Below are 25,268 nucleotides of genomic sequence, written 5' to 3' on the forward strand. Positions count from 1 at the left end.
TGTTACAAGTGTATAATATTGTTTTATTTGAAGGGGTTTGCGCCGAGTGCACTCATTACGCATCTAATGACCCGTCCTTAAAAACACTTTGTCAGCGTTTTTGAAGAGATTGATATGACACATATGACACATCTTGGTGCCTCCTCAACCACTGTTGACCTTGACCTCGACAGAGAAAGTAGTCCCTCTGTTGGTAATTCAACTTTGTAACCACTCAACAGGCAAAGTTTGTAAAAATTAAAATTTTTTACGGAATCTACTATCAATCAAGGTCAGTTCATTCATTGTCAAATTTTAAAAAAGAAGTAGTTCTGGCCACTTCAGTAAAGTGACACATACATGACACATACACATACATGACACATGACACATACAATGACATGGCTCGTCAACTCGTCGCATTGTTTGGGATGTAAATAAGTTTCAATTTATTGACAACTTTTTAAGTATACAGGTAGCAAGGTCAGGTGGAGAATAATAGTTTGTAGGCCTCTAAGTGTTATCAAGATTGGACGACACCACTGCTTTGGCAGTGCAATCCCCAAAATGTGTGATACTGTTGAGATTTTCTAAGATGGTGCATTTCTGTACAAAAGTAGCAAAGAAATTGAGTGAACAAATTACCAAAAATGTCTCAGAAAGACAAAATGTTCAAGTAATACCTCTTTTCAGGAAAATAAAATTTTGTGGCCCTCTGAAATAAGCAGAAAAATATCGGCGCACATAAGAGCCAGGCCATAAGAGCCATTCCTGAGGCACGGAATTTTTCTTTGGTGCCTCGTTTGTTAAAACCAATGACCAACAAATGGTCTAGCCAGCTCCCAAAGTTTGCCCCAAACCGAAGAATCGCCCAAATCACAGTTTACGTTGTGTTTGGACGGCACGGGGTTAATGTTATGCCCAAATAACGAAACTAACGGTATTTATTTCCCACAAGCGGTCTATTAAATTTGCCGTTTAGTCCGCGACCTCAACGAACGAAATTAGGCTCTTGCTCCACATCCAAATGCCACAAAATGTCACTTGTGAGTTTCAGTTATGAGACAAGTAATTGATGCGAACTCGGCCAATTGTTTTAATGATTTAGACCTCAATCACGCATATACACATGTATTTATTTCGGATGATACGTTGCGTAGGCGTAAACAAACATACATGTAATAATCTAACAGAAATTGGCAATATTTATCATTATATAAAGTTAATGACATTAAATCTGACCCAACATTGCACTTGGCCTGACGGTTGCCAGTTTGCGATGAGATGTTTATTTCTTGTAAGTGGGAATAACTGGCAATTCGTACTATTTTTGCATTCAAGTACACCTCACCAAGTATCAAATGACTGACGACTCGGACAGATAATGACGAAACGTGCCACTTGGTAAAATGTAACAGTTTGACCCCTGTGACCTTGGAAATTAGGTCAAGGTCAAAAATCAAGCCACGCGATTACTGCTTTTACTCTTAGACCACTGGGAGATCCTTTTGTTGCACATAGCAGCGATTGTAATCGCAGGTCCAGTTGGCTGCGACATCAATCGCTAGTTTGCGGGGCGCTTAGTCTAAGATCGCACACACAACTAGCATCCGTTGTTAGATTAGAATTGATACTGGAAATTTATGCACGGGCCTCACCGCCCTTCAAGGAAAGGCGATTGCAATTTTCTTGGTGAAATGGGTTATCTTTCATATTCGGACAACCTTTCCCAATAAATTATCAAAAGAGCTTGTTTCCACCAAGAACTTATGAACGTCCACAACGAGTTTGTTTCTAAAAATAGTAAAGAATAGGTCGGGAAAGGGGTGAAAATGATGTCGTCTATTTCCGTGGTTATGTCATGTCAGTGTCTTTCAGATTTTGGAACGAGCAAACCGGTCCCCTAAAATGCTACCTTTTGGTGCATTTGGACGGGAGTTGTGGGGCCTGTTACACAGCGCCGTTTGTTCAGTCGCTCGAGTACAACTTGATGTGCTTAAGCATCTGTGTTGCAGAACAGCACCACTTGTGTTTGTACGATGTGCGAACTTGCAGCGCTGTCTTCGAGTTGTGAACAGAACTAAAATTTCAAAATGTGCCCGATCACTACCTTAACATGCTTCCCGAAATTGGTGGCTTGCATTGGAACTAACTTTTTCCCCCTTGTCCGTCATTAAAGGCATTCAAGTGTGTTGGTCAACCATGCCTATCTCCTTTGTCCCTCCACCATAAGGCCTAGTTTCCCCTTATGACATCACTATTTCGGACACTCAGCGCCCCATTTCTGGAAAGGTGTATAAGGGTAGACCAATACTTTGTCCCCAAAATGGACGAAGTGCGAGGTGCCCAGTGCGAAGTAGCCACATTTTTTGTCTCGATCCGCTGTACATCGAGCCTATGTGTGAGCTCGAAAAAAGCCAGAAATTGCAGCGTAAAATGCATTTAAGCTTGAACCATGACGACAAGCAGGAAAACCCCTCGGTGTAAAGATAGTTTGACGTCACAAGGCCAGCCAACCAATCAGGCCATTGTTTCATCAACCAATCATTTTCGCAATAGGCACCTCACATTTCGTCCCTTTTGGGGTAGATCAATACTTCGTGCGACCACAAGCATTAAGAGAAGAAGGCAAATTTGAGATAAAACAAAACCAGTTTATTTCATTTGATTGAACAAAAACAGGAGAAATATACATGTACATGTACATGTGCATGCAAGAAACTATTGACCGTGAAGCCCGAGACGATAAGAGTGTACATCTTTGGCCAACAAAAGCTGCAGAAGTTCCATCCATTCCGAGACAATGTGAAGGAACACTCAAGTTCTTTTACCCGAAAGGTTCATTTATATAAACTAAATGATTAAGACCAGATAGTAGACTCGGTCAGGTAGAAGCTTTGGTTGCGTGAGAAGGGCGATGATTTGTGTTACTTCACACGCCAGTCATGGATATGTACACACACATACACACTAGGCCTACATAGTCTACAACTGAATACTACTGGTCCTTTTAGTTACTATATTGACAGCATCATGTAAAAACCTTCAACCTTCTTCCATTTTAAAGCTGTCCTTGATAAACAAAGGTTTTGAAGATGAAAAATGATTTTACATCATTATTACATGTATTCTTTTGATCTTCACAGATCCACTTCTGATTCACTGTCCACAACAACATCCCTGTTGAAATCCAAGATGGATTATTTCTCTCATGGCAGGATGAGACAGCCACTAACTTCAGTAGACAAATAATTGAATCCCAATCAAACACCTTTTTAACTAATTAAGATAAGTTTGATCACTGTAGAAAGGCTGTTCACAGCTCATGTTCAACCTCACAAGAGACTTGCCAATTTCGAGGTGATTCTAAAACATGTTAAAATGGACTCAACGGTGAAGAACCTATCGCCAGGCTAGCACAAGTCATGGTCATGTCATGGTCATGATAACCAACAACCAACAGCAGTCAGCTCTGAAGAACTAAATTGTCAAAGAAAAGGCCAACTCAGATTTGGAACATCAGTTGTGTCTCCTCGGTCACAAAAACAGTATCATCAACAGAGACTGACATCAGCATGATCAGTTTATAAAAGTGTTCCTATGTATGCCAGTTATTTCACATCCATTTAAGACCAGAGACCTTGGCTATTTTAATTCCATTTTTGCTAGGTGGCCGTGTTAAAATTCAAGCTGACACGGTCATGGGTGGTACATGTCATGTTTAAAAGTTCCCGGCAAAGATTAAGCAACTTGAAATGCATATTGCAGCTGCCTGCAATTATAATAACTGCAGCTATATGCAAGGATCCCTTTAAAATCTGTAATCTGTAATCTACGATTGCCACCGCAAAGGAATTATTGTCCCATGCAATTTAAATCGCAACTTTCAGTGATTTATATTGCTTGTTTATGGGCGGTTATTACCGCAAATAAAGACAAACCAAAGCAAAGACACCTGTGTAGCATATCAAGGACACGTAGATTGATACTCCTGGGCGGTTATTACCGCAAATAAAGACAAACCAAAGCAAAGACACTTGTGTAGCATATCAAGGACACGTAGATTGATACTCCTGGGCGGTTATTACCGCAAATAAAGACAAACCAAAGCAAAGACACTTGTGTAGCATATCAAGGACATGTAGATTGATACTCCTGGGCGGTTATTACCGCAAATAAAGACAAACCAAAGCAAAGACACCTGTGTAGCATATCAAGGACACGTAGATTGATACTCCTATGTGTGCCACATCAAAGACATCTGGACCATACACCACATCAAAGATAACGATGCGAAGTCAACAGGCGGCGCCACCGTCTTGGGACAAGTAAAAACGATTTCGACAACTATAGGTTTTTGTTGATATAAGCGACTATTTTTATTTTTATAATCATTTTTTTCTCGCAGTGAAATTTTTATTAATTGATTCAACTTCAATAAGTTAAATGAGAAGAAAAATAAATATCTCGACTTGAAAAAAAAAATTTAATTTCAAATTTTTTTTCTTGACATGAAAAAAAATATCTTGACTAGAAAAAAATCATTTCGACTAGAAAAAAAAATCATTTCGACTTTTTGAAGCAAACGGCTTGCCATAGGAGAGAGGTGGCAAATAACAACAACGTCAACAGGCAGCGTACGGCCGCCAGCAATCTACAGTGGCGCCGCCTGTTGACTTCGCATCGTTATCTTTGACGTGGTGTATGGTCCAGATGTCTTTGATGTGGCACACACAGGAGTATCAATCTACATGTCCTTGATATGCTACACAAGTGTCTTTGCTTTGGTTTGTCTTTATTTGCGGTAATAACCGCCCAGGAGTATCAATCTACGTGTCCTTGATATGCTACACAAGTGTCTTTGCTTTGGTTTGTCTTTATTTGCGGTAATAACCGCCCAGGAGTATCAATCTACGTGTCCTTGATATGCTACACAAGTGTCTTTGCTTTGGTTTGTCTTTATTTGCGGTAATAACCGCCCAGGAGTATCAATCTACGTGTCCTTGATATGCTACACAAGTGTCTTTGCTTTGGTTTGTCTTTATTTGCGGTAATAACCGCCCATACTTGTTTGCCGGCCGCTTTAGATGAATAAACTGGCTACCCTACAGGATCATACTGCCAATAGAGCTTCTATGACAGTGCCTTCCTGCTAAAATATGCCAGTGCCACAGTGCTACGGCAACGGTAGCTCGTGCTATTGACTTGTTTTTATTCTTTATAGGTCTATGTACTGGTGCAACTGATCATGTAAGTAGGGGGCCACACAACTACATATGCTTGCCTGAGAGTATGTCTTCAAGTAGCATTCACTCTCTGCGATAGGCCTCATAGAATGAGTGAGTCAGTAGGCCCAAATAAATTTCACTTAGAAAGTGTTAAAACATTTAGAAATATCGTGAAAAATTCGTCAGTCTGCTTCACTTTCGCTTCAGCTTGCGAAGTAAGCTTAAAGGCGTTTGGGCTGGAATTCCTGGCTTTTTGAGGTCGCGCATAGGCTCGATGTACAGCGTAGCGGATCGGCGATATAATGGGCTACCAAAAGGCCACTGGTTTAGCCGTTTTGGACCATTGCGCCCCCGACTGGCCATTCCGGATCCTCCATTACGACCCCTGGTGGACGTCTCAATGCAAAGACGAGATTCTTCCAGAACAGATCGACTCCTTCCTCACCCTGCGGCCACGCGATGTACGTTTTGGTGCGCATGAGCATGCGCATGGTCCTTGTCATATTTCCCTCTACAACTTCCCCGATTCGGATCAAGATGAGCACATCGCGGTTGTCTTCGAACAATTTGTGTTGCGCAAGACTCATCTCGAGCTGACACCATTGAGACTTGGCAAAGTTGTCGCTGAGGACGAGGATGGTTTTCCTGCTTTGATCAATGGACATGATAATGTTGTCCACGATATCCTCGCCAACAGTGAAATCTCTGTCATGGAGACAAATCTGGTAGCCGGCTTCATCCTCCAACTTTGGTCGCAGCACTCGCAATACCCATGCCGCGTCTTCCTTGTTGTAGGAAACAAACGTGTCGTACTTAAAGCTGCGGCCTTCATTGAGAGCTTCATAGCCGCGCCATCTTGCCCGGACCAGCATGCAGCAATACCGGATGTAGCCTCGATATCGCACCGAGACTGTTATTGCGACGACGATCAGGATCACCAGTGGGACGAGAGCAGAAGGAAGAATGATAGGGAGCAGGTTACGACAATCCTTCTCGAAGTTAAACAGTGGAGTGCCTTTGTAGGATGCGGGAGAGAAGCAGTGGGTTTGGTCCAGACCTCTCACCGTTGCCGACCGGCTTGCACTTCTGAGCCAACTTGAAAACGGCACGAGGCTGCAGTTGCAAGCGAACGGATTATTATCCAATCTAAACATCGACAGTGTATCAAATTTCGTTATAAACTGTTCCGGAATCAATTCGATTTTGTTGTTTAACAGCGACAATGTTCTTAAATGTTTGAGCTGCAATATTTCGTGTGGTATCTCCTGTATGCTGATTTTGTCAAGAAGGAGAATCTTTAAAGACGTCACATTACGCAATATATCCTTTAGCTGACTCAGCGTTATTTTACCAGAACCAATTTGAAGACACTGAAGTTCAGTTTTGTTGATGAATAACCAGCGCCAGTTGATGTCATCTGATCCCGTTGTCCAGAATTGTTGAAGTTTGTTCAAATCTGCGATCGGAGAGAGTCCGTAATAATCGAAATCATTTTCCACAAGATCTAAACCTCTTAACTGTTTTGGCAGGGAATTCCGGCCGAGTCTCTTCATCTTGTTGGCCCCTAAAGACAGTTGGCTGAGATTGGTCAAGTTCCTAAAAGCGTTTTTTGGTAACTCAACAATCTTGTTTTGTTTCAGGGTCAAGGTCTGCAACCGATATAAACATATTGTGTCTTCCTCTTCTACGGTCCTGATATCGTTCTCAACCAAATGAAGATATACCAAATGTTTGATGTTGAGACATGAACCATTCACCTTGAAGTTTGGAAACCTAGTTAATCCGTTCTGGCTTAGATGGAGTGAAACGACCTTTTCCACCGCTGCGACGAACGTCAAATCCTCCGGTGGTATCCTATTACCAGTCAAATCTAGGTTTAAGTAGCCTAGAAAGTTACCCAGGGCGAGTTTAGACAGACCAGTTATGTTGCCGCGTCTAAGTATCAGTTCTTTCAGCTTATTCTTTGCCAAACAGCTGAAATAATCGTCCCCGATATATCCAATCTTGTTCCCACTCGCATCTATATTCTCGATCACCCTCGGATCCAGGAAACACATTATCTTTTTCACTTCTCCGTTGGGAAGATTGTTATTGCTGATATCGATCTTTTTGAGCTTCATTCCGCGGATGAATTCGAGAGCAGCAGATTCGGTTATATTAGAACCAACAACATACAGTGTTTCCAAATTTTTCACACGTGCGAGAGACTTTAGGCTCGCGACGTCTGAGAAGTTGTTTTGATTCAAATGAAGTGAGAGGCCCCGCCGTCGAGATCGAAGGCATTCAGCCATCTGTGTGGGAATACGGCGAAGTCCGAGGGCGGTGAAGTCAACAGAGTGCAGTTGAGACGGGTCAAGCGAACAGACGGCATCCACAATCTGGTTCATCGGGATTTTGTTTGAATTGTGTGTGAATGCCAGTACCTCTGGCCTCAGACCCTTCCAAATGCCGCTTTCGAGGTCGCGAAGGTTGCAATTCCTGAAGGCAATTTTTGTTGCATTCCGAATGTTTTTAAAGAAATCTTTGGTCAGCGAAGTTCTGCCAATACTAATAAGACTGAGCGAAATAAGACTCGAATCTGATTGGAAAAAGTCGCCACTGATTTCGACCTGCTTATATGACTTGATTGCAAAGTCAAACACGTGATTGTGAAGCTGGCCAGCATCCGTCAACGTCAAAGTCTTGTCCTGTCCTCCATAGAGGCTAACCCCGCTAACCCACGACGGTATATTAGGCATCGTTGAAATGTTAAAGCAGGAGAGAGAATTTTTTTTAAAGTCACAATTACACCTGAGTACATCTGGACATCTGCGTCCTGAAGGAGGGTGACGTTTGCCATGAGCGATGCCGATGAAGAGAGCCGTACCAAGAATTAGGACAATTCTAAGAAAGCCGGGAATATCCGAACCCATTCTTGAGACTAACAGCCACTTCAGATGATTCACGTGATGACGTCAGAGCAAAGCGTCACGTGACTTGATGTGATTTTCTTTTCATCACAATCGCTAGCATGGTGACATCAGAAACGGGCGTATGATTCGTGACGTACGGTTACTTCTTAAATCTGAAAAAGTAATGGAACCATTCTTTAACGGGATTACTAATAGCAGGCTTGTTATGTATTAAAGGTTATTGTTGAGTCTCCTACCTTGTTGTGGTGTTACAGCTTGCGCACTTCAATGACCCGGAGGCCTATGCTGGCTGGAGCGAAAACTCGTCGTAGGTTCAACCATGCCAGGCAGGTTCATGGATAGAAGTCAGACGAAAACCAGACTCCTGGTCCTCTAGGTTGTGGGTTGTGCACAGGGTTAACAACCCTGCCACATAAAAAACTATATTGTTACGGAAACCACTACGCGAAACAATAATGTAACACGGGACCTGAGAACTTCCAGCTCTAGGAGCAGGATGACCGGTTATGATAAAAGCCCACAGAGGGAAGTTAGGATCGCGAAGGGAAGTTTTCTGTGACCCAAATCAACGACCCAAGTCGGATGTTGGAACGTCCGCGCAATGTATGAGGCATCTAAAAGACCGCGCAGGTAAAAGTCACCTCTAGTGGAGGAGGACTGTGGCTGAAACGCAAGGGGCTGACATGGGACGAGGCACAACGGGCAGCAAGAGACAAAGGCAGGCTTGTTATGTATTGAAAATCATACGTTTGGGATGCAATCAATGTTGCCAAGGCACAGTTTTCGTTCGAAGAACTCATTTGCTCGGCAGACTAAAAATATCTAAATCCTCCAAAAGAGGCTCCTATAATCTCAAAGAACTGGGAAAATTAGCCGGCATTTTCTATGTTCACCCAGAGTCTTTACATAAACTCTCAAATCGTCTAAGCGAGCTTCCACATCACTCACTTGTCACAATTTACGAAGACAGATTCTTTGTTTTCGTGCACGTAATCTGTTCAAGTATAAAGTATTCGTAATCGTAGTTCGTGAGCTATGCGGAACACCTACAGTCTGAAAGCGATTTTGCTTGTATCGCACACAGCGCTTCCAACATCGCAGAGCAAAAGCTTTTGTTAGTTGCAGCACAGGCCACGGAATCAGCATCCAGGCACCAATTGTTTTCAATATACGAAATTTTGTATACGACATAGGAGTAAAAAAGCGTGATCTCAGGATGCAGAACCAAGGGACAGTAATGGGTTAAAAAGATTGTAAAATGCCCATGAAGGGTTAAGGTAAACGACAGAGAAGGAATCCACGGAGGTTCTGAGATCTCTGTGGCCTTTTTCCTCCCCCGTCTGCCTGAACCCTTCTACACTGTGTTGACCCCTTAATGACACTTGATTCAGTGGCCTGTGGTTGTACTGAAGCATAAAATACAAATTTAATCTACCTAAGCCATGACGCTCTCAGCAGAAAACTAGCCAGAGCAGTACGGTACTAGGAATCAGGGGACGTATTGCGAAATTTTGCATATGCCACATACTGCAGCTTCAGCTAAGAGGCTCCGCAAAGGGCGATTAGCAACCTGCGAAACCTATCGCTGCGATGAGCGATAAACGATCGTTCGTCTCCGGGTAAAACCGTTCGTCGCTGGGTTTGATCGTAATCGTAGGTCGCATCGATGACCAATTCTTGTAGGAGCTACCTTGGATGACTACTGCAAACGAATGCTTTTTGTCTCATGCTACAATTTTATCGCATATCGCTGCAACGAAAAATTTCGCTCATTTGCGGGGCGCTTATTACTCACCTTCGCGTTTCTGTGTTCGCCCAAAGAATGACAAATTCGAATAGATAAACTATCTAGCAGGCCTGACCTATAGATATGAAAATAGAGATGATGGGGCATTTACCGTAGGAAATCTCCATAGGCCACTCTACCATTGTAAACCCACCAATGCTGTTTCTCTATAGACATTCATGCTCTACAAATCATACATGAATCCTTTACAAAAGAACATGGATATCATAAATGTATTTATAATGATATTTGTACGCGGTCAACTCATGTTCAGACTGATATTTGCGGAAAACCCTACAACTTCATTTCAAATAAAGATGTGAGTCATTCGGGTTTTCCTGCATGAAGCATTTTGTGATAAGGATAGACATGTGTCCGTAATACAAATTACTTTATAGAATCATTTCATGTGCGTGACACGCTGTTAGAAGTTTTTCCATTACGTCAGGGAATTTGTCTTCCTTGGTCATGGTTTAACAAGTTCTCCGTTTCCATTTGCCCGAACACCCGGAAACAGTTAAAAAGCCTGATGATCACAACACAATACTATTAAACAGCCTGACAACATCACCAATCAATTAATTAAAATAGCTTGACCACATCACAAATCAATCAAAATAACTTTACTACAACACAAACAATAAAATAGCTTGAACTCATCACAAACAATTAAATAGCTTGAACTCATCAAAAACAATTAAATAGCTTGACCACATCACACATCAATTAAATGGCTTGACCACAACACAAAACATTTAATAGCTTGACCACATCACACATCAATTAAATGGCTTGACCACAACACAAAACATTTAATAGCTTGACCACATCACACATCAATTAAATGGCTTGACCACAACACAAACAATTAAATAGCTTGACCACATCGCAAACTATTAAATTAATGGACTGACCACAACACAAGACCACATCACAAACAATGAAATTGCCTGATCACATCACAAACAATAACAATAACTTGGCCACAACACAAAAAATTAAACAGCCGGGCCAAACACAAAACAAATAAATAGGCTGACCACACCACAAACAATTGAATAGCTTGACCACATAACAAAACCATTAAACAGCCTGACCACATCACAAAACTACTCTAATCTCCCACTTACCTGTCCCATTTCCAAACCCTATCGCAAGTGATTAAGTCCGAATATTGCTAATTTTGGTTGGGGCAGAGCTCAATTTATGGAACAGCCTGGAGTAGTGACATGACAATGGACACTGTAAGGCTTTCCGACAATCTTGCCTAGTCACGTAGTCGTTTACGTGTACTGCGGCTGGGCGACCGGGGCAATTAGGGTAACGGTTTCGTAACAGCTCAAGATCACTGTGGCGATTCGTTCACCATTTAACACACTGTATTTACACAATGGGAGCTACTACAACCGATCAATTGCCCAATGGAATAAGGGTGATTATAGAAGAGTCCTGGCTATTCTGCAGTTAAGCAGTGAAGTGGTCTAGGAACACCCACAAGGAGTCTTTAAACTGTGATCGGGCCTGATTGTTGATTTCATCACCTGTAGTTAAAAAGAGTGGCCTCGTCTTTGACATGGAAGGGTAAAGTCACTAGATTGGAACTGGGACGAAAGAACAGGGTGATCTACTGCCTGATAATGGGCATTAAAGAAAAAATTGAACAGAAGATTAACATTCTGATAAGGTTTTATTCATCATGAAAGTCAACATCAGCGTCATCAGGGTCAAACTCAAGCTCATCATTAACCTCTTCAAGTTCCCCATCTGCTGGATGCGGGATCACTGGGTCGTCATTCCCGTCCGGAAGAAGTCCACTTAGTCTCCACCCACTGACTATCACTTGGAATGCCACTCTTTCCCAGGCGAGACTGATCATACGTACTACTTCCTGGCGGGAAATCTGATCACAGTGTCCATCATCTTCGGTATGTCCAATCTTCCAGGCTTTCCACACCAATCTGAGATGACATTTAAAACTGCGATTTACAGTTAAGTCCAAAGGTTGCAAAATTGAAGTGCATCGTCCAGGAATGAACGAATCCTGTCCATTTTGCCGCGGAATTTCCTCCGTAAACAGATGATGTCTATGGGCAGGGTAGCGATCCAAGATGAGGAGAAAGGTTGCTCCGGCAATAAATGGCACAACAATGGCTTGCAACCATTCGATCAATGACTGATGTCTTGCCCAGCCATTCGGAGTACCTGTAACCTAAGATTAAAACGTTTCGTTTAGAAATAAAGAATACATCGGTGCAATTCATGAAAATGTATGACTCATTCTCCGATTGTATTGTTGCTCAGCCAGCTGATAGCTTTGGGAAATGGTTTCAAAGATCAACGGACTGCAATGATTCTAAAAATAGAACAGGATTCGTAAAAAGACCATTAAACACGAGGAGCAGGCAGATCATAGAGCTAGCTCCATTGGCAGTTGAAGATGATATGGTCATCTAACAGCTAATAAACCAGGATTAGTTAATGAAAAGGTTTACTTACTCGCACGTTCTGGGGAGCATGGGCTCGCAGTTCTGCAATAACTTCGCCTTCAGCATCCAAGCCCCTAAAGTTGACCTCAGCTGGTAGTTTTCGTCCATCGCTGGAGACGGCCAAGGTTACCGTGCATCCAATCTTCCCGTTCCCTCTTGAGGATCTGATGTCGATCGAATGTGATCCTGTTGTAGCCATTGTGGTTTTCGGCACCATGTCAAAGTTGACAAATGTTTCATCCATGTTGATGATCACATGGAAATTTCCATTTTGGATGATTTGAGACGTTTCCCTACGATAGACGGCCGCTATTTCCATAGCGTTGTCGGGGAGGGTTCGCGTGTCCTTATTCTTTCTTCGATGGCTTATTCTTTTTCTGAAAGGAAAAGGAGACCACTTTTAGCTTTGAAAAACGTAGCTTACTCCCCCATTACTGTCCATTTCTTGGTCATTGGGCCCATTATTCCATTATGGCAGAACAAAAGTTGTGAGAGAACCCAACCCAAGTGAGATACCAATTTACGAAATGGCTTCGTTGTTTTTACCTTTCTTTGAATCGGGTCAGCCAGTGATCTGACGCTCGGAAATCCTGATTGCGAGGCCTTTGCGCTCTCGTCTGCTGCCTTTGTTCCTCCGTCAGATTAGTCCACCATTGTCTGTATTCTCTGGCTGCTTGTGACTGGAGATCGATCCCGGATACTGGAATTCCATGCTGGCGGCGTTGAATAAACCAGTCGTTGAGCTGATTTTCCATGTCTGCCCAAAACGCTGAAAAGGACAAACGGTAGGCCTATCAAGCAGACGGTGAAGGGATGAATCGGAGGGGGAGAAGAGTAGAGTATGCCTGAAATCTAAGAAGAGTCCCTGAATAATGTCGAACTATGGATAAAACCTCATTTCACAGTGAAAGCCTGAACTCACTGTCGCGCTTTTGCGCCGCGTTTTCACCGAGGCGCGGAAATCAATTGTTATTCATTCGGTGAACAAAGGATTCCCCGCCTGGCGGTGAAAATGCGGCGGAAAAACGCGTCAGTGAGTACAGGCCTTAATCTTATGGGCCTACTTCACTTAAAATTGTACATCTTTCGTAAATTCCTGACAAAAATGAGTTACCTTGTTCATCATTGCCATGCTGCCGAATCCTCCGCCGTCTCCTCTCAATTTGGGTGCACCTGTCGCGGCGTTCCGACATCTCTTCATACTGGTCTAGCCATCTTGAGAATGTCCTTGGATGGATGCGGTGATGTACGGCAAAAGAACGACAAGACCGGGCATGCGCAATGCCCATCGCATGGTGCAGCCTAAAAGTATCCACGTAGTCCAAACGCTGATTCAAGCTGTAGCCATGAAGATGTCTCCTTTCTTGGCCTTCGTTAGCCGCACCATTATTACCTCCGTCGTCACCACCATCACCATGCCCACCATTACCGCCACCATCACCGTCGTCACCGTTATCCATCGAATTCACGACCCAAAATCCAATGGCAAAGCAAAAAATCCAAAACAAACGCATCTCGTCGATTAACAAATCGAACCTCTGACAAAAACATCAATGAGTACACAAGAACTGTCCAACTTCTCTTATACTGTTTTGGAGAATACGTAATTGTTATGTCACTGAGGTCATCCGTAACCTCACCCGATTAGGCCTAGTGTAATTCTTTGCCAGGCTCTGGGGTGTGACAAGGAAGTCGACAGAACAATTATAATATTGATCCAGGGCATTCTGTTTCCGACCATACCCCACCCCATTTTATTGGACTTAGGATTTTCTGATGATTTTCCGGGTTCAGGAATGGGACAGGTAACAGGCCAGTCAATCTAGCTCATTTTAGGGCTTGACCCACCACAAATTGCAAAAGAAACGATTCCACCTGTATTCATTCAGGAATGACCCCCTAAACACCATACTGAAAATCTCAATGAATCTAAATAGGGGAAGGGGGTCAAATATGCTAATTTATGCTAATTAGTAGCCAAATATAGGGAAACAATGACTTTTGTCCAAAATCATCCAAATTAGTCAATCAAGGTGTCTAATCATATGTTTTCAGTATCAAGGAAAAAAATGAAACCATTCTTGACAAGAAAAAATATGTTGCATCGTGGGTAATATGTTAATTAGTCACAAATGTTTGCCAATTTTCTAAGAAATCTTGATATTAGTATTTTTCGTCAAAAATTATCCTGTTGTGACCATTTATGAGTCTAGTCCATTGGACTTAGAGGCAATGAAACCTAATAATTATAATTTTACGTCAACTAAGTGTTGCGTAGAGGGAAATGTGCTCATTAGCATTATATATCGTCACAAAATCAGGGTTAGTGTTTCTTCTTAACCGATTGATGCTAAAAAAGAAACACTCCTCATTACTTATATTTCAACTCTGTAATGTTAAACGCGGCCCATCTTCGACCCTCATTGTCAAGCATCAGAGGTGAGTTCTTATTTAAATTTCTGTATTAGCTCTCCATATATATTACATATTATGTACCCTGCTGCCATCTTTGTTTTAATTAAGTTTAAGACAATAACAATATCTGATTCATAACAATATCTTAAATATGTAACATGAAACGAGTTTCCTGCTAATTGTGAAATGCTATGATGCATCTAATTTGTTTATAGCTGCCACACAGGTAGGTTTTATCCCGGTTAGATCACTTTACAGAGAATAGTATAGGTACTTAATTATTGCATCTGAAGCATGTGGCTTCATCACTTAAAATTGATATTGGGTGCCAACTTTGTATCTATCACCCGCTGGTGTAGAACTATATGTCTGTCTGCTTTCAGGATGTGTAAATACATGCTTTAGTGATAAATGACAACATGATTTGTCTAATTTACAGATTTATTTGATCAACAATCAATATAAATCATTAATAGGCCAGCCGAGCACTAGAATTTAACTTTGTACATGTCAGTGTGGTGTTAATGATTAATTTTCTTTCACCTTTTGAGGATCTGTAACATATTCTTTCAGAAAGACCTGCAGTAATACAATGGAAAAATGTGTGTTTTGTGATGAAGGTTTGACGACATCCAAGCCAACAGTTACTCTTGGCCAAAAAGGATGTTATGGCATAAACAATGCAAGTGAAATCCGTGGAAGTTGCATACGAAAAGAAACAGGTCACGAAGTTCACCGGGATTGCAGGAAAAAGTTTATCAATCCAAATCAGATATCAAAAGATCTGAAGAGGGATTCGTGCATGCCCCTGAGCCAAAAACACCTTGCATATTACGATCGGAGTCCACCAAATTTGATTTCAAGGAACATTGTTTATTCTGTGGTAGAGTAGTGAAATATACAGAGGGAACTAAAAGAGGTTGTGACGTATATCCAGTTAGGACAAAAGATTTCCAGGATTCAGTATTTGAACACTCTCAAAATAGGAAAGATGAATGGGCTGATGCAGTCGTTAGAAGATTGGCTTACGCATCGGACTTGCATGCTGCAGATGCATGCTACCATCAAAGTTACAATGTCAATTTTCGGACGGGAAAGCAGATTCCACAGCAGTTTTGTTCGGATGGGGGTGCAAAACGATTGAAACAAGGTAGACCTGAGGAACAGGAGCGGCGTGAGGCCTTTCTGAAAACTTCCTAAAGAACAAGGAAAACAAGCAGCGTCTCCTCATGCTTGGTAATATGTTGGAAATGACTGGATGCCAAATAATTCATGCGGAGGGCGATGCAGATGCACTGATCGTTGATGCAGCTATTGAATCCGCAATATCAATCCAAACTGTCCATGTTGGGGACGACACCGATTTACTTGTACTGCTATGTTACCATGTGGATATCAACTCATGCGAAATCTTCTTCAGACCAGAGCCCAAGGCAAATTCCACCAAGCATAGAGTCTGGGACATAAAGAAAACGAAAGCCACACCTGGTGAGAATGTGTGTTCACACATCCCATTTATTCATGCTATGCTAGGATGTGACTCAACTTCAAGAGTACAAGGACTTGGCAAAGCCTGCGCACTAAAAATGATCATAAAGAATGCAAAGTTCCGAAAACTTGCACAGGTTTTCAGTGGCGATAAGGACACTCCCAAGGAGGATATCATCAAGGCAGGGGAGGAAGCCTTAGAAGGCCTTTTTAACGGAGCAGAAAAAGATCTGAACAGTTTGCGTTACAAACGATACTGTGATAAGGTGAAAAAGGGTTCGAAAGCAGTAGAGGCAAAGAATTTGCCCCCTACGTCAGCTGCTGCTAGATATCATAGCTTGAGAGTGTTCTTCCAAATTCAAGAGTGGAAACGAGATGTGTCGGACCTTGAGCCATCCGAGTGGGGTTGGAAAGAAGTCGGGGGACAGTTGTTGCCAAATACGACAGACCTGCCGGCGGCACAAAGCAAATTGCTTGAGATGTTCAGATGCGAGTGTAAAACTGGGTGCAGCATACTTAGATACACATGTCTGAGGCATGGCCTTCTATGTTCTTCTGCCTGTAGCCACTGCGAGGGTACCAGTTGCACAAACATTGAAATTATTGTAATGAATGACAGTGACATTGACAATGAAGATGACGATAACTAAATGACTAGAAAAGTGTCCAATTCAATCAGCACTTGCGGTGGGTAATTAGCATATTTCACATGATGCAATGCCTTTTATTGTTTTAAAACCATATCTATTAGGTTTCATTGCCTCTAAGTCCATTGGGTTAGACTCATAAATGGTCACAACAGGATAATTTTTGACGAAAATTACTAATATCAAGATTTCTTAGAAAATCGGCACAAATTGGTGACTAATTAACATATTACCCACGATGCAACATATTTTTTCTTGTCAAGAATGGTTTCATTGATTTCCTTGATACTGAAAACATATGATTAGACACCTTGATTGACTAATTTGGATGATTTTGGACAAAAGTCATTGTTTCCCTATATTTGGCTACTAATTAGCATAAATTAGCATATTTGACCCCCTTCCCCTATTTGGATTCATTGAGATTTTCAGTATGGTGTTTAGGGGGTCATTCCTGAATAAATACAGGTGGAATCGTTTCTTTTGCAATTTGTGGTGGGTCAACCCGCTAATTTGACTGGCCTAGTATATCAGTCTACGATCCAGACCAGGAATATGGAATTGATATCAGTTCCCGCGTAATCTGATGGCCTCGGTTTGGTTTACGCTGAGTGGCATATCTGCTGCAAGCAGGCCAGACTCTAATTAGGACACGCTCAATATAGCCATTCCGGGATAGAGAGGCATCCGTGATTGACTGGATAGCAATCCAAAAGAAACAACCCCAAGCATGTTGTCTGTTGGACAACTAACTAGCTACTAGCTCATGCTGACCACATGGGCTCCATCCACCCATGGGTGAAAGATAAAAAAATTCATGAATATTATAAACCTATGGGGCTATGCTAACTAATATAAGTGGAGACTTGGGATATATTATTAATTAGGTATATGTACTAGTTACTTCAAACTCTACAATGAACTAACTTAACTAATGGTGAAAATGCCCTCGCCATAGCAACCACTACACCAACGCCTAACTGACACATGCATACTAGTGCAGGGTATACAGAATGTGCATCAAGGAAGTAGGTCATGTCCTGGATTTTTAACTCTGATTTGCAAAATGAGCACCAACAAAGTACTGATTTTACATCATGTGTGGTATATTTCAGTTTAAGATGACTATATTTTGGTACCTTAGGACATTATGTACCCATGGATATCATACATCAACTGCCTTGAACTCTAAGCCTCACAGAACATGGCACCCAACATGTGTCTCCCAGCATGTTTGACCCCATCTATCAAGCCACTGTTTATTTGAAGATTTCTCAGAACTATTTTAATTTCAAGCCATCAGACCGCTTGCATCTGAAAGAAGGCATCATTATGTGCCAAAATGGGCATAGATACTGAGCTAATTGGCTGAGACCACGCTAAGACGACAGCTTTTTTCTGTTGATTGGCATTTTAGAACCCTGCCCCTCATGACTATAACCAATAATATAGCAGAGACTAGTTGAGATATGAAATCAACATTTTGCATACCATTAGTCAAGATATCAAGAGAGAGGCCCAGTGGATTTTTCACCCTCAAGGCTCTTTAAGCCTCCCAGAACACGCCCAAAAAGGGCAGCCACACCCTTCAGGATTATTTAGGATTATTAATCTGTCTACTGGAGCTAAATAGGATAATATGTTTGAGGATAAATATCATAAACAGTCAGTGAGTAACCTATTCTCCAATATCAGCAAGATTGAAACAGATGTGGGTAACTGTATGGTCACAGGGGACACTTTTAGTGGCACATAATCATTTGGCTACTCTCTATCAGACAGGTAGTACATTGCAGTACCAATGCACTATCATGCATTGGTACCAAAACGAGGCTGAGTTTTAGCAGATAAGGATATAATATGGCCTAGATTGCAGACTGTATGTATTAAAGAGCCGGACCAAAACAAAACAAATAAATGGCATCACACATTAATTACATTAAGTTCATAGTGAGCACATTGAACAAAACTTAAATAGGCGCCCTGACCCCATTTCATAACAATTGACAACATTTCCAAGATGTGCATCCCTCCATCCAGGCTCAGAGCAGCCTATGACCAGACGACCTTGCATTGGGAAACAGTGCTTTTTGCAGCCACACCGAAAACCAAATCGCAATTGCAAAAGTCTATGCGCAACATTACTAGTACCTTTTAGAGGGGTACGACGTTCGTAATTACTGGTGGGCCAGGAAAATAAAAATGCATTTGGACACAATGCCGTAGAGGAGTTATTGTGCATATGAATTTGCTGGAACACGGTACTTACAGTATTTGCAGCTCTGTCTACATTGTCAAAATAACTACTTCCAGTACGTATTTATAAATTTAAAGTTTTAAAATTCAATTACAATTTTCGAAATTTTTAACGAACAGCGAAGGCCTTTAACACATAGCGCCTTCTCCGACAACATATATGTAGACCCAATGACTGGAAAATTATTGTTTATCAAGAAAATAGTCACTGGCCTGCTATAAATTGACTGTATTCAACTGATATTTTCTTACAATATAAATGAGTTTTGATTCTGTTATTGTTTTCCTTATATCACGATAACTATTGCCTGTCCGAGCAAAAGTTGGACGTATTTTGTTTAGGTTTCATGTTTTTCTTGCATTGGCTTAAACCAAAAAGTATAAGTCGGAAAAGAAGTACATGTTGGTATTCTTGCGAGTTCTACCTTCTCCAGGTTTCTGGACTATCCACGTTCTTTTTGCTCTCATGTAAGCAATGAAAGGTGAGGCACGAAAATAATGTTAGAAGGATTTTTGATATTTGAGGACTTGAAGGAATAAGCCTAGAACTGTGCTGGTGTGAATGGGCCTTACTGGCATTTTTCTGATTTGCGTTTTCGAAAAATGTGGCACGGGTACTAGCGGTGTGGCACGGGTACTAGCGGTTTGAATCTAAGTTCCTATTCAGAGAAGAGATTGATAACAAAACATATTGAGACACATTATGGATAAAGAGAAAATACAGAAAGCACCGCCGGAAGTGGAGAAAAAATCTCGAATTCGCCGAGAGTTGGAAAGCATGCAGACACTGGCAGACATCAAGCAACAGCGGCAACTTGGACGCGACGTGAGAAAGGCAGCGAAACGGAAAGAGCGGAGGATTAGATGGCAACAAGATCAGGATGAAATCCTAAAACGAGACTTAGAACAACTTCAAGCGATTCCTGAACGTCAAACACCATCGTCTGCTCATTCTCGTGTCACCTCTGGTCCCGGATCTCGCGCGCAGTCTCGGCAGACCGAGAGACTGCGAGATTGCGAAGTCAGCCATGCATGGACGCAGACAGAGGCAGACGATGATGATAGGAATATGGAACAAGTGATGATGCAGTTGAAAAGGAAGTCATTAGCAGAGCAAAAGAAAATGTCACGTGACCTTGTTGACAGCCCTGACCAGTTCGAGGAACCGGAAGATGACCATGATATTGAGTTTTTCAAGAAATTGTTCAAATTTCTTGATCAGCAGAAAACGGGGTTAGTATGATTGTAGTATCTTCCTAAAAGTTCATCCTCATGTAAACTAACGCAACGGTTCATCCTCAAGCAATTTACTCAAATGGGCAATTCGTTTCACTCCTGTCAGCCCTGTTCAATGGTGTTTAGGGGTCGTCGCTCGCTGCTCCGCAGCTGTGGAACGATCTGGTGTGATGGGTCGTTCTGTGGACTGCTTCAAGGTCGTGGTAAAACACACTCTTTTTCAAGCATTTAAACGTTTAAAAATCTCATGACTGCTTATGTACATTGTATATTGTAAAGAGCACGGATATTTCTCTGAAACATAGTACGCTATCGTCTAGGCACTTTTAGTATTATCCCTTACGATCATGCAGCAATGGTATCGCATTGCCAATAATCGAGATGACAAAAAGCAGAAATAACATAACGTAACATCACACCCACTGGCGCTGCTAGATAGTCTTTTTTAGACGTAAAAATGAAAAAATAGACATTTCAAACATTTCAGTTGAAGGTGGACCAGCATTTGCTTCATCAGATAGACATCTCTTAAATCGATGGTATAGGTGTGTCAAGCCTGGCACGTAAAACTGGACTTACGCCACATGTATATTACCCCTTGGCGTTTCTCTGAATGTTGAAAAAGTCTCGAACCTTTGTCGGTCTCACCTTCTGAATCATTTATCGTTGCGAGTACCTTGATATTTTTTTACAGGTGTCAAGCCTGCCACGTAAAACTGGACTTACGCCACATGTATATTACCCCTTGGCGTTTCTCTGAATGTTGAAAAAGTCTCGAACCTTTGTCGGTCTCACCTTCTGAATCATTTATCGTTGCGAGTACCTTGATATTTTTTTACAGGTGTCAAGCCTGGCACGTAAAACTGGACTTACGCCACATGTATATTACCCCTTGGCGTTTCTCTGAATGTTGAAAAAGTCTCGAACCTTTGTCGGTCTCACCTTCTGAATCATTTATCGTTGCGAGTACCTTGATATTTTTTTACAGGTGTCAAGCCTGCCACGTAAAACTGGACTTACGCCACATGTATATTACCCCTTGGCGTTTCTCTGAATGTTGAAAAAGTCTCGAACCTTTGTCGGTCTCACCTTCTGAATCATTTATCGTTGCGAGTACCTTGATATTTTTTTACAGGTGTCAAGCCTGCCACGTAAAACTGGACTTACGCCACATGTATATTACCCCTTGGCGTTTCTCTGAATGTTGAAAAAGTCTCGAACCTTTGTCGGTCTCACCTTCTGAATCATTTATCGTTGCGAGTACCTTGATATTTTTTTACAGGTGTCAAGCCTGCCACGTAAAACTGGACTTACGCCACATGTATATTACCCCTTGGCGTTTCTCTGAATGTTGAAAAAGTCTCGAACCTTTGTCGGTCTCACCTTCTGAATCATTTATCGTTGCGAGTACCTTGATATTTTTTTACAGGTGTCAAGCCTGCCACGTAAAACTGGACTTACGCCACATGTATATTACCCCTTGGTGTTTCTCTGAATGTTGAAAAAGTCTCGAACCTTTGTCGGTCTCACCTTCTGAATCATTTATCGCTGCGAGTACCTTGATATTTTTTTACCATTGTCCCCACTGAAATCATTTCTATATGACCCTAATCTTTCTTTTTAGTCGTCTTACGTACGAGGAGCTGGAGACACCATTGAGGAAAATTGGGTTTGACTTGTCTCTCAAGGAAATGAAGGAAATGACTGGTAAATAATAGTGTTTTGATACTGTTATTTCCAAAAAGGGCAAGATATGTGCTGACCATTTCAAAATGACATTTACCTCAACAGTAGATACAAACCTGGGTGGACTGGTGAATGTCACTTATCTCCATTGATGAAAAAAAGAAGTACTCACTTGTGATTCGTTGCAGACTGCATATGACGAAGCTTGTAAATCTATGAGGTGTCACGTGGGAATTCAATCATTTGCCAAATTTATTTGAATTAATCTCACTGTTACAAACCATAAATCAACACACTAAAACTTATTTTATCCAATTAGGTACTTTTTGGAAACAATTATTTTGTATTCAAACCAGCATTTTTATTTATCAAACCATCAGTCAATTAAATTCCCACATGGCGCCTCATATAAATCTAACCTGTTTTCATGTTTTTCCCCCGGGAGTGACATCATGCTATTTCTTCTTCTAAGCCTCTGTAAGTGGCGCTGGGCGCGATTACGTAACATTTCCCGAGTTTCTGAAGTTTTGCCTTGATAACCAAACGACGCTTGATGAAGATTATGTGGATATAAAAGAGGTAAATATGACTTGTCTTTTCATTGGTCAAAATAACGACAAATAGGGAACATATGCTACATTTATAAAAACGTTAAAGCGGTTTTGATTGGTTGAACGTAGGCCTATGTTATACGTGAAGTCGGGAAAACACAATCATAAAACGCGTATCACTTTTCTTCTCGACATTTCAGGTTTTTGAGCAAATCGACGACAACCACAAAGGTTACATCGAAGAGAGCGACCTAATTCGCACATGCGCAGTTAATGAGATCGATCTTTCCAAGCTGCAGATCGAACAGATGATAATGGAAGCAGACAAGAATGGCGACGGTCACGTGACTCTTCAGGGTTTCATGAAAGTGATGATGCAAACAAATTTGTTTTAGAAGTGATGATGCAAACAAATTTGTTTTTGAAGTGAAAAAAGAAGAATTTCTTTATGCCTCAGCCAAAAATCCATAGCCAGATCGTGGCCTCAAATGGATAGGTTAGAATCACCGTAATTGATATCGGATCTAGTCAATAGGAAGGACATTTGTTGATAGAGATATTCGAGGAATTACTGATGATGAAGACTTTTTGAATCAGGAGCTATTTTTTCAGAAACTGTAGAAATTTCGATTTTTTTCTGTGGTATGATCCACCCAATACGTTCACTCGAGTTGCGCTGATGGTGGTGCAGGTGATACAATGGTTACTGGCATGATTAAGGCTATCACCGTCGCGGCTCAGAAAATATATTTTCTTACAAAGTACACAACAACTAGGTTTAACCAATTGAAATGATTAATTCAAGAGGCCTCTCGACTGCAAGTTGGCTGAGTGCCCGACCACAGATACAAGCGATAGGGAGCAGAAAAGGCTCGAATGGGAGGACATTTCTTTTCACGTTTGCCTTCCGTACAGGTTATGACTTTTGAACACCCACTTGCCCAATTTTCCCGATAGTGGCGCCACTGTCTAATCGTGAAAAACGTGCAAGTCCAACAGTCGTTGTAGAATCATCGACCATTATTCGTTATTTAAATAAAAAATATGTATTTTGGCATGAAGAATTCTATTCACAAAACATAGGCCTATCCACAAACATAGGCCTATCCAATTTTCCTTATGTTCGCTCTCCAAGAGAGCAATATATATCTGTTTATTCCTCCTATATAGAAGATTACAAAAAAAATTCAAAGCAACATGTAACAACTAATGTACACTATTTACATACTTCTAGCTGTTGTCAAAAAATATGTAGTCTTAGGCAAGGAAAACATTTTAGATAATTAGCCTAAACATTCCAGCACTGTGCTGTGATCCGAAAAAGTGCTACATTTTCTTCATAATCAAAAGCGGAAAGTTGTTTCCCGAGCAATGTTTCTGTGTGTTCATCGTCGCACATGTTCCACAATGCTGTGCTGAGTTCAACTGGGCATTCGTTTTCAATTTGTTCCCAAAATTTCTCACGTTGGGAGGAAAAACCTGAACATCCACAGAAAAAATGAAGTTGCGGGTCGGTATAACATTGAGTACATCGATTGCACTTTTGATGTCTACTTTTTCACATCTTGCATGCTTTATGCCAAAATACATCTTTTTTATCTAAATATTTTTTTCCAGTAATTTACGAATACCACAAGGATGTTGGACTTGTCATGTTTTTCACGATTAGATAGTGGCGCCTCTATCGGGAAAACCTGACAATGCATAACCTTCTATACACTGAGTGCAGGGACGAGTCTGCCACTGGATCTATGTGCACGGGAGGGAGACTCATGTGATGGATTCGGACAGAATTTTCTTACTTATCAGTCTCTTACGAGATATCAGTTGAATCATTCCTCGTCTTCTGCCTGACCGAGGGAAGTTGTTTTTGACGAGGAAAACATGTTTTGACCCTTTTCTGCGAGGGTTAACCTTCCTAAACTTTTTATATGCTGTTCACAAGGAAGAGAACCCCGGCCCATCATGCGGACATGCAGATGTCGCCACTGTTCATACTCCGGCGCAGTGATATATACTAATAGAGACATGAGGCGGCTTACTCTCACTGGTTGAATTGGCCGCCATTGAATCTGACTGCGCTGAAATTAGCCTAAAACCATTTGGCCCCACGGGTGGCGCTGAAGTTGCGGCCAACCGGGGCCTTATTCTCAACGATTTTATTTTTGTAATACTTGCCCGGAATTTTTGAAAATACGAATCTTCGGCTAGGAATAAGTTTTAGTGTTATAACGACGCAACAAATTTCTTACAGTTGTTTTTTTTCATAAAAATTGTCTGTTTCAGTCATAAATTACACAAATTTGATTGTGAGTATGGACAAGCAGATTTAATTTAATAAAATATTCCATGTTTGAAAATCGACGACCAACTTCTATTCAGGTGGCCAGTGTAACAGTTCATTTCAAAACGAGGTGGGCACTGTAGGTGATTGCATTTAGCATCTACCGTGCGGAACCACTATTGGCCAGGTCCGGGCCACTCTCTCTAATGTAATCATGAGAGTGGTTGAGTCACTCTAAGCTGAAATTGATCATATCCGTGTAATCATGAGACTTTTTGTGATTTTCTATTTCAAAAATTAAAAAAGTTTTTTTT

General features: G+C 41.4%; 2 protein-coding genes across 2 annotated transcripts; one reads left to right on the forward strand and one right to left on the reverse strand.

Annotated features, from left to right (window-relative positions):
* Positions 1-4,852: 4,852 nt before the first annotated feature.
* LOC135488207 (toll-like receptor 6) lies at positions 4,853-10,072 on the reverse strand. Its single transcript, XM_064772701.1, has 2 exons — positions 9,915-10,072; positions 4,853-8,271 (listed from the first exon to the last, which is right to left on the reverse strand). The coding sequence occupies exon 2, from the start codon at positions 8,117-8,119 to the stop codon at positions 5,534-5,536; it is 2,586 nt and encodes an 861-aa protein (XP_064628771.1). The 5' UTR covers positions 8,120-8,271; positions 9,915-10,072; the 3' UTR covers positions 4,853-5,533.
* A 9,828-nt stretch (positions 10,073-19,900) lies between these two features.
* On the forward strand, positions 19,901-23,065 carry LOC135487839 (centrin-2-like). The gene is made up of 4 exons (XM_064771941.1): positions 19,901-20,430; positions 22,058-22,140; positions 22,592-22,698; positions 22,871-23,065. Exons 1-4 carry the CDS (start codon positions 19,901-19,903, stop codon positions 23,063-23,065), a joined length of 915 nt encoding a protein of 304 aa, XP_064628011.1.
* The last annotated feature ends 2,203 nt before the right edge of the window (positions 23,066-25,268 follow it).

The sequence above is a fragment of the Lineus longissimus genome, chromosome 5 (assembly GCF_910592395.1).
Source record: "Lineus longissimus chromosome 5, tnLinLong1.2, whole genome shotgun sequence".
Lineage (NCBI taxonomy): Eukaryota > Metazoa > Nemertea > Pilidiophora > Heteronemertea > Lineidae > Lineus > Lineus longissimus.